The 14,811-nt window shown below is 42.7% G+C and overlaps 1 protein-coding gene across 1 annotated transcript in view; it reads left to right on the top strand.

The window, feature by feature from the left end:
- TRAPPC9 (trafficking protein particle complex subunit 9) overlaps positions 1-14,811 on the top strand; it is a 762,741-nt gene that overhangs the window by 219,340 nt on the left and 528,590 nt on the right. The window contains exon 16 of the mRNA XM_071208051.1: positions 13,076-13,228. Within this exon, the coding sequence (XP_071064152.1) occupies positions 13,076-13,228 (153 nt within the window). The remainder of the gene's footprint in view (positions 1-13,075; positions 13,229-14,811) is intronic.

The following is a 14,811-nucleotide window of genomic DNA, read 5'->3' as shown; positions in this document are numbered from 1 at the left end:
CAAGTAATTTTCTGACCTGGTTACACAATGCCTGGCACCTCTTATCCTATTCCATTCTGAATTAATTCCCTGGATTGGAAAATAGAAGTAGAACTTATTCATCTATTTAACAAACATTTATTGAATATGAGCTCCTAGGTCATTGAGAGGATCTTGCCCTGTATGTACAGTGGCAAGGCAATCCCCTCCATTCCTTCCTCAGTGTCTACATCCTTTTTTTAAATTTTGTCTTCTAAAAAGTTAGAGATCACAGTAAAATCACATATACAATACAGGGGACTCCCATATACCCAACAGCAAACCCTTTTCCCACTTCCCCAGCAATGATCTTTTTACGTGTGTATTTTATATTTGCTACAACTGATGTACAGATATCGAAACATAGCTACCAACCATGGTTCCATTATGGCTTACATTATGGATTATATTCTAAACTACACTTTTCTAAATTTTTGGGTACATTTTAGTTTACATTTTAGACTATACACTTTTATAAATTTTGGTGAAATTTAACATGGCTTATATCCTTAATTTCCTGAACTTGTGGAACTTCCATTGCCCCCCAGTTACCCCCACTTCCATCCCATTCTTTTCCTCTCTCTCCCTCCCTTTAGTGCCCACAGTGAGAAGCAAGCTTCATTGCTTGAAGGACAAGATTCATAGATACTTACAACAATGCTGAGGGCTTGACACTCTAGTCTGTCCTCCTCTGTTTGGAACCACCCATGCTCTTGAGAGACACCCTCTCCTCTGTTTGAGAACATCAGTCTACCCCAGGATGGGGGTACAACACTTTCCCGCTCACTGTATGTATCTCCACTCACTGATATAACACACTGTGACAATATGAGCACTCACATGTTCCCTAGAAGCCTGCCCCAGGTGCACCCTGTGCCAGAAGCTCCCCCATCAAACATTCCAAACAAGTAATGCGGCGGCTTGCTCGGTCGGTAGAGGTGGGGTCTGGCTGCGGATGAGGGGTCGGTCCAGCTCAGGACGAGGGGTCGGTCCCGCTTGGGACAAGGGATCGGTCCCGTTTCGGACGAGGGGTCGGTCCGGCAGCAGACGAGGGGTCGGTCTCACAGGGGTTGCGCGGTTCGACTGACGGGGTCGCCCGGCAAAGCTGGCGACGAAGGGGTCGCCCGGAGAAGCAGGTGACGAACTGGGGACAAGGGAGGCCAGGCCCTTGTCGGGGGCTCTCAGGACTGGAGGGCGCACGGCAGAAGAACTACCGCGGAGACAAGGTAAACACGCAAGTCCACTTTATTGAGGGAGAGGCAACAGTTTTATAGGGGCTGGGGAAGGCTGATTGGTCGAAGCCACGCCCTGCTCTGATTGGTTGCCGGCGAAAGGTCAGTGGGCGGTACTGGACGGGGGAGGGGTGGTGGTTAGGGATTGGCTGTCGCTGTTGCTGGGGGAAGGGGCAGGGTTTAGTGATTGGTGGCTGCTGTTGCTGGGGTGGAGGGCAGACTTGAGTTTCCCGCCCACGCCTGGCTGTTGCTGCTGTCCGGGGGAAGGGAAAAGGGCGGGCTGGATTTTTCCGCCCACGCCTGGCTGTTGCTGCTGTGGGGGGGAGGGAAAAGGGCAGACTGGATTTTTCCGCCCTGCACCTGCGCAGGGAGAAAGAAGAAGAAGGGTGCCGCCCCACAGGCATCGTATGGCGCCATCCGGGAGGAGGGGCGGCCGCGGAAGCATGACTGCCGAGAAGGGGAGACCCGAGGGCACTCTGCGCCCATGCCGAGCTCCCTTCAGGGGTGGCGGTGAGTCCGACCAGCCACCCTATTATGGGGGCAGCGGCTTGGCCTGCCGCGGCTGCTCCCCCGCCAGGCCAGCAAACCACACTTCAGCCCGAGGGGTGACCGCAAAGTAACTCTTCCCTATTATATTTTCTAAAGAGCTTTCTCAACATTATAGTTTCAGTCATGTACCTGACACTCTCCCATGTTCACATGCTCACCTCAAATCCTCCTCCCAGTTCCATGGACCATCTGACCTATCCTCCCAACCCTAGTCCCTCTCAAGCCTGCAAAGCCTCACCCAATAGTATCCCTATGTCCCCATTTTATCCCTTCACTGCACAACTACTTACCTCCACTTTTTCATACATTTTGCCCATGTAGGCATCAACTCACAACGTTCCTCCCCTTCCCACATTTCCTGTAAGCCCATCATCTAGTCTCTGGCTCTCTGAGACAGCTTGATTTGCTTAATTTGTATTGGAGAGGTCTTGTAATATTTGTCCTTCAAAGCCTGGCTTGCTTCACTCAACATAAGTTCCTCAAGATTCATTCATGTTATCCCGTGTGTTAGTACTTATTCCTTCTTACAGCTGAGTAGTATTCCATTGTGTGTATATACCACATTTTGTTTATCCATTCATCTGCTGATGGGCATTTGGGTTGAGTCCAACTTTTGGCAATAGTGAATAATGCCACTATGAACTTTGGTGTGCATATATCGGTTCGTGTCCTTGTTTTCATTTCTTCTGGGTATATACCCAGCATTGGAATTGTTGGGTCATATTGTAAACCTATAACTAGTTTTTTAAGGAATTTCCAAACTGTCCTTCAGAATGGTTAGATCCTTCTACATTCCCACCAGCAGTGTCCCATTCCTCCACATCCTCTCTAACATTTGTAGTCCTCTGTGTTTTTAATAGCTGCCAGACTAATGGGTCTAAGATGGTATCTCTTTGTAGTTTTGATTTGCATTTCCCTAATAGCTAGTGATATTGAGCTTCTTTTCGTGTGCTTTTTAGCCATTTGTATTTCTTCTTTGGAGAAGTGTCTGTTCAAATCTCTTGCCCATTTTTTAAATGTGTTGTTTGTCTTTTTATTTTTGACATATAGGATTTCTTTATATATGTTGAATATTAGGCTCCTGTCAGATATATGGTTACCAAATATTTTCTTCCCTTGGGTAGGCTGTCTTTTCACTTTCTTGATAAACTCCTTTGAGGTGCAAAAGGCCTTACTTTTGCCTATTTTTTCTTTCGCTGCTCATGCTTGGGGTGTGAAGTTCATGAAGCCGGTTCCTATTACAAGGTCCTATGGATGCTTTCCTACATTGTCTTCCAAGGTCTTTATAAAGTTGGCTCTGACATTTAGATCTTTGATCCATCTTGAATTGATTTTTGTATAAGGTATGTGTATTAGTTAGCCAAAGGGGTGCTGATGCAAAATGCTGAAATCGGTTGGTTTTATAAAGGGTATTTATTTGGGGTAGGAGCTTACAGATACCAGGCTATAAAGCTTAAGTTACTTCCTTCACCAAAGTCTATTTTCACGTGTTGGAGCAAGATGGCTGCCAATGTCTGCGAGGGTTCAGGCTTCTGGGTTCCTCTCTTCTAGGGTCTTGTTTCTGTTTCCTCTGTGAGCTTACTTCCTAGGGCTCCAGCTTAAGACTTCAGCATCAAGCTCCAACAGCAAAAACCCTCAACTCTGTCTTTTACCATGCCGTTTATCTGCAAGTCCCTACCCACTAAGGGGCATTGACTCAATGCTCTATTGAGGTTTACTTGATTAAGTAATCAAGCAAACCTCTGAATCTGAATATAACCTCACATGCCCAGAGGAAAAGACCAGTTTACAAATATAACCCAATATTTCTTTTTGGAATTCATCAGTAATATCAAACTGCTACAGTATGAGATGGTAATCCTCTCTCATTCTTTTGCATATGGATATCCAGTTCTCCAAGCACCATTTGTTGAAGAGGCCATTCTCTCCCAGTTGAGTGGCCTTTGTGGCCTTGTCAAATATTAGATGACTGTATATGCAAGGATCTATATGCAAACTCTCAATTCAGTTCCATTGGTCAGTGTGCCTATTCTTGTGCCAATACCATGCTGTTTTGACCACTATAGCTTTGTAGTATGTTTTAAAGTCATGTAGTGTGATTCCTCCAATTTCATTTTGCTTTTTCAATATGTCTTTGCCTATTTGGGTCCTCTTTCCCTTCCAAATACATTTCATGGTTAGTTTTTCCAGTTCAGTAAAAAATGCTGTGCTGATTTTTATTGGGATTGCATTTTATCTGTACATCAGTTTTGGTAGGATAGACATCTTAATGATATTTATTTATTTATTTTTAAAAACTTATTTTTTATTTCTTTCTCTCCCCCCCATCCCAGTTGTCTGCTCTCTGTGTCTATTCACTGTGTATTCTTCTGTGACCATTTCTATCCCTATCAGAGGTACCGGGAATCTATGTTTCTTTTTGTTGTGTCATCTTGTTGTGTCAGGTCTCCGTGTGTGCGGTGCCATTCTTGGGCAGGCTGCACTTTCTTTCGTGCTAGGCAGCTCTCCTTGAGGGGCGCACGCCTTGTGCACGGGGCTCCCCTACGCGGGGGACACCTGTGCGTGGTAGGGCACTCCTTGCGTGCATCAGCACTGCACATGGGCCAGCTCCACATGGGTCAAGGAGGCCTGGGGTTTGAACCGTGGACCTCCCATGTAGTAGGCAGACACCCTATCCATTGGGCCAAGTCCGCTTCCTGATCTTAATGGTATTTAGTCTTCCTGTTCATGTACAGGGAATATTCTTCCATTTATTTAAGTCGTCTTTGACTTCCTTTAACAGTGTTGTGTAGTTTTCTGTGTATAAGTCTTTTACATCTTTAGTTAAATTTACTCCTAGGTATTTGAATTTTTTATTTACTGTTGTAAATGGTCTTTTTTTCTTGATTTCCTCCTTGGATTGCTCATTATTGTGTACAGAAATGCTACTGATTTTTGCTTATTGATCTTATAACCTGTGACTTTACTGAACTCATAAGTTCTAAAAGCTTTGTTGTAGATTTCTCATGGCTTTCTATGTACAGGATTATGTCATCTGTAAATAGTGAAATTTTGACTTCTTCCTTTCCAATTTGGATGTCTTTTTTATCTGGTTCTTGCCTCAGTGCTCAAGCAAGTTCTTCTAGCACAGTGTTAAATAGGAGCGGTGATAGTGGGCATCCTTGTCTTGTTCCTGATCTTAGAGGGAAGGATTTTAGGATTTCACTTTTGAAAGTGATGTTAGCTGTGGGTTTTTCACACATACCCTTGATCATGTTCAGAAAGTTTCCTTGTATTCCTGTCTTTTGCAGTGTTTTTATCAGGAAAGGGTACTGTATTTTGTCAAATGCTTTTTCTGCATCTATAAATGTGATCATGTGATTTTTTTCTTCTGATCTGTTTATGTGGTGTGTTACATTGATTGATTTTCTTATGTTGGACTATCCTTGCATACCAGGGATGAAACCCACTTGGTCATGGTGTGTACTTCGTTTGATGTGTTGTTGAATACGATTAGCAAGTATTTTGTTGAGGATTTTAGCATCTAGATTCATTAGAGAGATTGCTCTGTAATTTTCCTTTCTTGTTGTCTTTGTTTGGCTTTGATATTAGAGTAATGTTGGCATCATAGAATGAATTAGGCAATGTTCCTTCTATTTCTATTTTTGGAAGAGTTTAATCAAGATTGGCATTAGTTCTTTCAGGAATGTTTGGTAGAATTCACCTGTGAATCCATCTGGCCTGGGGCTCTTCTTAGTTGGCAGGTTTTTAATGACTGTTTCTATCTCTTTACTTGTGATTGGTTTGTTGAGACCATCAATTTCTCCTTTGGTCAATGTAGGCTGCTTATGTATTTTTAGGAATTTCCCCCTTTCCTCTAAATTGTCCTTCTGGTCATATAGTTTTTCAAAGTGTCCTCTTATGATAGTCTTTATTTCTGTGGGGTCTGTGGTGATAGTCCCTTTTTCATTTTTTATTTTGTGTCTTTGCCTCTTCTTTCTTTTTTAGTCCAGCTAAGGGTTTGTCAATTTTATTGATCTTCTCAAAGAACCAGTTCTTTGTTTTGTTTTTTATAGTGCTTATTTTCTATTTCATTTAATTCTGATCTTTGTTATTTCTTTCTTTCTTCTTCCTTTGGGGTTAGTTTGTTGTTTTTTTTAAGTAATTCCTCCAAGTGTGCAGTTAGGTCTTCTATTTCAGCTCTTTGTTCTTTTTTGACATATGAACTTATGGCTATGAATTTCTCTCAGTACAGCTTTTGCTGCATCCCATAAGTTATGATATGTTGTGTTGTCATTTTCATTAGTTTCAAGGTAGTTATTGATTTCTTTTGAAATTTCCTCCTTGACCTACTGTTTGTCTAAGAGTGTGTTGTTTAACTTCCATATCTTGGTGACTAATCTGGGTCTCTGGCCCTTGTAGATTTCCAGCTTCATTCCACTGTGGTCAGAGAAATTATTTTTTATGATTTTAATCTTTCTGAATTCATTGAGACTTTCTCTGTGGCCTAGCATGTGATCTATCTTGGAGAATGATCCATGTGTGCTTGAGAACAAGTATATCCTGCTGTATTCGGGTGTAATGATCTGTATATGTCTGTTAGGTCCAGATCCTCTAATATATTATTCAAAGTCTTTGCTTCTTTATTGATTCTCTGTTGAGATGTTCTGTCTAATGGTGATAATGGTGTATTGAAGTCCCCTACTATAATTTTAGAGGCATCTATTCCTCCACTTAGTTTTGGCAGTGTTTGCCTCATGTATTTTGGGGCACCCTGATCATGTGCATAAATGTTAATGATTGTTCTTTCTTCTTGAAAGATTACCCCTTCTACTGATATGTACTGTCCATCTTTGTCTCTCAAAATAGTTTTGTATTTAAAGTCTATTTTGTCTGATATAGCTACACTTTCCTGTTTTTGGTTATTGTTTGCTTGTAAGACTGTTTTCCAGCCATTAACTTTCAATTTCTTTGTATCTCTGGGTCTAAGGTGGGTTTATTGTAGACAGCATATAGATGGGTCATATTTCTTTATCCATACTGCCAGTCTGATTCTCTTGACAGGTGAGTTCAATCCATTGACATTCACTGTTACTACTCTCAGGGAATTACTTACATTAGCCATATTTTCTTTGGATTTGTGAATGTCATATGTTGTTTTTATTTCTCTTTTTGTCTTTTTGCTTGTTCTTATACTCTCCTCCAACTCTATCTCTCCTGTTTTTTTCCCTTCCTCCTGCAGAACTCACTTTAGTATTTCTTGAAGGGCAGGTTTCTTATTGGCATACTCTCTTAGTTTCTGTTTATCTGTGAATATTTTGAACTCTGTCATTTTTGAATGCCAGCTTTGCTGGATAGAGTATTCTTGGCTGGAATTTTTTTTCTTTTTGTACCTTGACTATGTCATACCACTGCCTTCTTGCCTCCATGATTTCAGATGAGAAATCAGCACTTAATCTTATTGAACATCCCTTGTATGTGATGATTCTCTTTTCTCTTGCTGCTTTTAGTATTTTCTCTTTGTCTTGCGCATTGGATAATTTGACAAGTATATGTCTTGGGGTGGGCCTGTAGGTATTTATACACTGCACTTCCTGGATACGTACATCCATCCCCTTCAGTAGGTTTGGGAAGTTTTCAGCCATTATTTTCTCCAACATCCCTTCTGTCCCCTTTTCCTTCTCTTCTCCATCTGGGTGCCTATAATGTGTATGTTTGTGTGTTTTGTTTTATCATTCAAATCCCTAAGTCCCTGCTGGATTTTTTGTATCGTTTTATCAATCAATTCTACTATCTGTTTAATTTCAGATGTCCACATCACTAATTCTTTCCTCTGTTTTTCAAGTCTGCTGTTATTTGCTGAGAGTGTATTTTTGATTTCTTGAATTCATCACCATCATATCCGTTATCTTTTTGTGTATGTTTACAGTTTCTTCAGTATGCTCTCCAAGGGTTTTCTTAATATCTTAATCTCTTACTTCATTTCATTAAGTTGGTCTGTGATGTTTGATTGGAGAGCTTTGATTAGTTATTTTATGTTCTGCTCCTCTTTCTGGTTTTTAATTTGTTCATTGGACTGGACCATGTCTTCCTGATTATTGGTTTGGTTTGTACTTTTTGTTGCTGTCTCATCATCATTTTATCTTTGTGGGTTTGTTCAGTTGGTTAGCTTCTCCCTCTAGTCTCGGGTTTTTTTAGGTGCTGTTTTTGTATGTGTTTGAATTTTTCTCTTAGACACTCGTTCTTTTTATTCTATTCCTTGTTGTTGCCTAAATTATCTTGAAGGAAAAAGATTAGGGCCAGGGAAAGCAAAAGAGGTAAGGTGGGAAGCAGATTTCGCTCAACTGATAGAGTGTCTGCCTACCATATGGGAGGTCCAGGGTTTAAACCCAGGACCTCCCCCATGTGGTGAGCTGACCCATGAATAGTGCTGATGTGCACCAGGAGTGCCGTGCCATTCAGGAGTGTCCCCCGTGTAGGGGAGCCCCACGCACAAGGAGTGCGCTCCTCAAGGAGAGCTGCCCCACATGAAAAAAAGTGCAGTCTGCCCAGGAGTTGCACTGCACACCTGGAGAACTGACACAGCAAGATGACGCAACAAAAAGAAACACAGATTCCCAGTGCCACTGACAAGAATGCAAGCAGACACAGAAGAACACACAGCAAATGGACACAGAGAGCAGACAATGGTGGGAGGGAGAGGGGAGAGAAAAAGAAAAAATAAATCTAAAAAAAAAAAGGAGGTAAGGAAAGAAAAAGTATAATAGTAGTAGTGGTAGTAAATGTTAGCAGAAGAACCGTATAAGACCTAGGAGAATAAATATTAAACTCACATAAGCAATGTATGGTTATAGGAATAACAAAGTGGAGTACATACAATGAAATGGGAAACTGAATATGGAGAAAAATATAAGATGAATTAAAAGGCTAGCCTGATCAGGAGAGAAGGAAAGAGAATAGAAAAGTCAATAAGAGAAAGAGTTAATAAAAGAAAGAAAATAGAATAGAAGTGTTAGAAATAAAAAGCCAGAAATATTGGATGCTAAGCAAAGAGAGGGAATGTAAGAGCAACAACAGAAGGTGGAATGTAGAAAGATGTAGGAAGGAAAAGAGATTAGTGTTGGTAGCAAAAATAAGTACCCATAGAAAAGAGGCGGTTGAGGAAGCACAGTAAACACTTAACAAGCTGATAGCACCTAATTGAGAAAAGGAAAAAGCAAGGAAGGAAGGAAGAGGGAAGGAAGGAGAAGAAAGAAAGAAAAGGGGTGGGAGGATAAAGAAGAAGGAAAGAAAAGATAACAAGAAAAAAAACATAAACCCTCAAGGAAGGAGTCAACCAATCAATAAAAGCTCTTATTTTGGGAAAATAAGAGACCCTAGGGAAGCTGATTCAAGGATATTGTCTATGTTTTCCCTGTCTGAAAGTATCAGCTAATATCCCAGTGGGTCATTACTCTAAGAAGAGCTGTGAACTGAGCCAGAGATCCTGCACATGCAAGGCTGAAACTCCTGCACTGAAATAAACCCTCCTTAAGGTTCAATCTGCTCCTCAAAAAATAGTCCCCTTCCAGGGGCAGGATAGACTCTTTGCAATTGAATGGACTGATTAGAATTTGTCCTTCCTCCTTTCTCCTTTCCTCACCTCGCTCTCTCCCAGGGCAGCAGGAAGCCCCTGTGAGAGCTCCCCTCTGAGATTCAAATGGGACTCTGGTAAGCCAAATCACCGTGGAAAATAATGACTCTCAGTCTCTTTGAGAGAAAGTACTCACACCTTGCTGGGAACCCTAAATATGCTCTTGGAAGCCTACCAAGCACTTCCTACTGTCCCCCTCCCTTACATGTGTTGCACAGGATTAGTTAATTGCCTGGCTCCACCTTCTCCCAGACATAACCCACAGAGGTTAGGTAAATTGTACTGACTCAGCAGATTTGCCTCTCCCCTCTTCCTGGTTTCTCCTCAGTCCAACTGGTATGATCCTCAAAGCTCAAAAAGGAGGGTCCAGACAATTGAGCCCACACTCGTAGGACTCCTCTGCACCCTTAACCAGAACCCTTCTACTCTCGGAGTTTTTCTTCTCTGGCTGTGTGACCGGTAAGGTTCAGGGAAAGCCTCGGCTTCTTGTCCTGGGAGACGGGCAGAAACCCGTGGTTTTACCTTCAGCTGTCACTCTTTTGTCGCACTCTCTCCGGATCGATGTCCAGCAACCTTCTGCTTTGTGGGTTCCCAAAACAGCTCATTCAGGCAGGATTTTGTCCCCACTCAGCTGGTTTTTGTATGAGTGGTGATATGGGTGCTCTTATTCTGATGCCATCTTATCCAAATAAGTCATTTTTGTTTGATTAGGAAGCATCTAGAATCTCAGTGTATTACGGGTTATTATATAGGAAGAAGATGCTAAGATGAGTGTGTTTGAGGTGTCCATTAAGTTCATTACACATGCAAGGGAACATGTAAACACAGAACCAGTCCAGAATCAGGTGTATAGGGTCACTCTCCCTGTCTTTAGCCTGTGTGACCTCCCATCCTTTCAGTCTTGTCAGAATGCCAGAAAGTTTTGGAGGGTCCCCTGTACTTGATTGTCCTGCCCAGTTCCCAAGACTTGCCCTGTTGTGACTGTCACACGTAGTTGTTCCTGCCAGCTATGAGCCTGGGGAGCTGTCCCCGGTCTGTTTGCTCTGTGCCTGGTGCTCAGTGAAGAGTTACCAGAAGAATCACTGTGCGCTTTGCCTAGAGGCAGAGGGATGATCTTCCGGACGTGCTCCCAGCCAGAGTGTAGACAGCACGAGGGAGGAGCCCTCCAACCCAAGAGATGAGGGTGGCGCGAATACGCTGGGCCTGGGTCCTGAAAGGTGGCTGGGGAATCTGGTCAGGCAGAGGCAGTGGTGGGCATTGTCAGCAGAAGGAACATGATGGGGCAAAGGCTGGGACCCAGGGGAGCATTTGGCACACTCGGGGACCTGACAGCAATGAATCGTTTCCATGCAGTTCATTGGAGGTGCTGCCAAATGCCAGCTTTGAGGAAGGCACTGTGCTCCGTCCCTCTCTGTTTCTCATCTCTAAGATGGCTCTGAGGTTCTTTTCTGGCTTAGAGGTGTCTGGTCATAATGCAGATCTCTCTTCTTCCTGGGACCATATGGCTCGCCTTCCGAAGGACGATCCCAGGTGTGGTATCCACATGTCCCTGCTGAGCAGCCAAGAGCCTAGTGTATGTTGGGGTAGGTTTCATAACAGATGCTTCAGTAACTGTTAGGATAGTAAATACCAAAGGAATCCTTGTTTTGCACCCTTTGCCATTTCTCTAGCTGAAGCGTTTAGATTTTCATCCTGCAGTCATTGTGCCTGATCTTGGATCTGTGGTGTACTTTCTTCCCTTTCAGTTATTCTTTTTGACCCTTCCTTCTTCTTCCTTATTTGAGATTCATACTTCCCTCCAAGTCTCCATTTCCACTTCTGGCTCCAAATTCTTGTAAGAATCTCAACACTCACAGCTTCTTGAAACCACCCCCGACCTCTGGGATTAACCTCTCCCATTGTCATTAAAGACCTTCTTTCCAGGAACCAGCACTCTCGACAGTTCAGTCATCTCTTTCTAGATCATTCTTAAATCACAGGTCTCCAGCGCAGTGACTTTCATCATATTCGTGAACCTTCTTGACTTCCTCGGTTGAGTGGGGGTAATGACCACGACCTCACTGGGTTGTCTGAGCCTTCAGCGAGACAACTAACGTGTAGAAATTGTCTGCACTTGAGGAAGCAGACAGATGAAGTAATGGGGTTTCTAAACGTGGAAACCAGCCCCTGGCCCTGTTGCTGTTGCGTAGAAGCCCTTTCAAGGACAGCACTGAGAAGGAAACGTGGTCTGCTAGCCGTGTTTGCACCAGAGCTTGGCCGCTTCTGGTGGAACATGCCCTGACTGAGCATCTTTGCAGGAAGACATGAACTTGTCTTGTGTTCACAGCACAGTTCTGGTATCATGTTCTTGCAGTGCATCCCCCCCACCCCAACCCACCCCCAGATCTTTCTTCTCTTCTCTTGACCTTGGTCAAGCCATTTGTCTTCCATTGAATGCTTTTGACGTTGGCTTGTGGGTCCCAAGAGCAGGACTTTCTACTTTAACTCTACCACGGAGGTGTCTTGGTGCAGGAAGTGTAATGTATTGCTTGGAGGTGTCTGGATCTAGAAGCTAAGCTCTTCTCCCTAGTTTGTGACCAGGGACAAGTTACTTGAGCTCTCTAAGCCTCAGTTCTTTATTTAGACAGAGGAAATTGGGCACAGATAATTAGTTTGCAAAATGGGAGATGATGAGGCAACCCAGAGGGTTTTAGCCACTGCAAGCCACTCCCAGCTCCTGGGCTGAAGGGACTGCAGGGGAGGCATTAGCAGAGCCGGAAGCCGGGGCCTTCCAGCCAGAGCGGAAGCCGTAGCAGGCCTGCCTGGAGGTGGGGGCCATTGAAGTTGGGGGTTTCCGGTACAAGCTGCAGCCTTGGGGGTGACCCAGCTGCTTCCCAGGGGTACACCTGGTACCCCCACTTCTGACTCTTCCCCATTCTCCCTTCCTCCCCTAAGTAATTTTACCTTTAGTTTTTACAGTGCTGTAATTTTTTCAGCACTTTCCAAATATTATTTTGTTTAATCTGTAAAACAACTCAGAGGTAATAGTTGTTATCTCCACTTATGAATGAAGAAACTTTGGCTTCAAGGAACTATTACTCTCCCTGGTACTAAACTTGTCAAAAAGGTATTAAATGTAAGGTATTTGACTCCAAAAGTCAGGGTCTTTTGGGACAGAGATGGATTTACAGTCCAGCTAAAGAAGCTTAAGCTTCACAGGCCCTCACTTTTGCAGGTACTGTATCTAGTTTGTCATTCATGTTTTTGCATTCTTTTTTTTTAAGAGAGTCTTTCACTGTATAAGTTTTGTCTCACTAAAATTGGATCTGTCTCTGTTCAGGGTGATAAAATAGAGAAAATATTTTGTTGCAGAGAAATTTAGTTTAACTCGGATATACTTTATAACAACAAAAAGAAAAGGCATTTATTTTTGTAAGAAAAAGCTGCTTACTAGGAGTAAAGATAATTGAAGCTTGATGCTTCTAATATATCTGCAAGTTTGCCTGTTTTGCCTCATTTTTAAAAAGAGCAGTAAATTGATCCTAGAGTTTTCTTGGTACTTTGGCCTTTAATATTTTAAATGCTTTTCACTTTTCTTTTGAGGATGTTTAGAGTTCTCTAGGGGGTGGGTAAGTTGCATATTTCCTTGTTTACATCATCATACACATTATAATTGTTGTTCTAGAAAAATTGTACGGTGATTTCTTGAGCTGGAAGCTAGAAGAAACCCTTGCCCAATTTCCTCTGCAACCTGGAAAGATAGCCACTTTCACCGTGAACATCAAAGTGAAGCTGGATTTCTCTTGCCAGGAGAATCTCCTCCAAGATCTCAGCGATGGTAAGCTATTTCCTATGTAATTAGCACTTCCTGTCCCCAGGCACACTGTAGCAATCGCAGTCCTAGCTGCCTGCTGTTCTTTCTTTGTGACCTGCTTACCATTCATTAGCTCAAGCTGCCGGCGACTTCTCCTGGGCACTCTGAAGGGACTGAGTTACTGTACATACCTGAAAGGAATAAAAGTGCTTTTCAGCTCAGCAGTTCTTAATTCACATTCTTCACTATTTCACTCTTAATTTGCCAGGAGGTCATCCTAAATTAGTGGAATGTAGAAAGTACTCCATTTATTCAAATATAACTACTATGATCTTTGGGACATCTGATTAGCTGAGATAATAAAATTCTCTTCCATAGTCTGGTTATTGTTGTGAGGAAATGTGGTCAGGAGAAAATGGGAATTTATATTTGTTAACATTAAGACAAGCTGATTGGGGATAAAATTTTGTAGATTACTTATGTAAAATTGTGAGGAATGCATTATACATTCATTTGGAGGCATTGTGGGGTATTATTGGAGTTGGTCCATGGATTCAATCTCTAGAAGTTGCTAATTAAGAAACTTTGGGTGAGTTAACTTCCTTATCTGTAAAATGGCATTAATACCCATTTCTAGGGTTATTTGAAGATTTGCACATCAACTGGAATATGGTAATGGTTCAATAAGTGTTAGTTATATTTCCCTCCCCCCTTCCACTATTCATTTAGAAAACATTGAACTGTTTTTTTTAATCTAAATCAATTTATCTTTATTCATTTTTTTAATATTACATTAAAAAAATATGAGGTCCCCATATACCCCCCACCCCCTCACTCTACTACTCCCCCCATAGCAGTATTCTCTTCCATCATTATAACATATTCATTGCATTTGGTGAATACATCTCTGAGCATTGCTGCATCTCATGGTCAGTGGTCCACATCATAGCCCACACTCTCCCACGTTCCATCCAGTGGGCCATGGGAGGACCTACAATGTCCAGTAATTGTCCCTGCAGCACCACCCAGGACAACTCCAAGTCCTAAAAACGCCTCCACATCTCATCTCTTCCTCCCATTCCCCACACCCAGCAGCCACCATGGCCACTTTCTCCACACCAATGCCACATTTTCTTCGATTACTAATCACAATAGTTCATGAATAGAGTATCAGTAAGTACCCTCTAATCCATATTCTATGCCTCCATCCTGTGGACCTTGGATTGGTTGTGTCCACTCCACATCTATGTCAAGAGGGGGCTTAGATTCCACATGGATGCTGGATGCAATCTTCCTGCTTTCAGTTGTAGGCACTCTTGGTTCCATGGTGTGGTGGTTGACCTTCTTCAACTCCATGTTAGCTGAGTGGGGTAAGTCCAATAAACCAGAGTGTAGGAGCTGAAGTCTATTGAGGCTCAGGGCCTGGCTATCATATGGTCAGTCCAGAGATTCAGATCTCCTGGGTATATATTAAACCCCAGCACCAACTACAATTCTGGTAAAGTAACAGGAAAGGCTTGTGAAAAGAGATCACATCTGAGTCCAGCTCCATCACACAGAAACACCAACTCCAAAGAAGGGCCAGCTGACATGGCACTGAACTCCAT

Source organism: Dasypus novemcinctus, chromosome 14 (assembly GCF_030445035.2).
Source record: "Dasypus novemcinctus isolate mDasNov1 chromosome 14, mDasNov1.1.hap2, whole genome shotgun sequence".
Classification (NCBI taxonomy): domain Eukaryota; kingdom Metazoa; phylum Chordata; class Mammalia; order Cingulata; family Dasypodidae; genus Dasypus; species Dasypus novemcinctus.
This window is presented reverse-complemented; position numbering and strand designations above follow the sequence as displayed.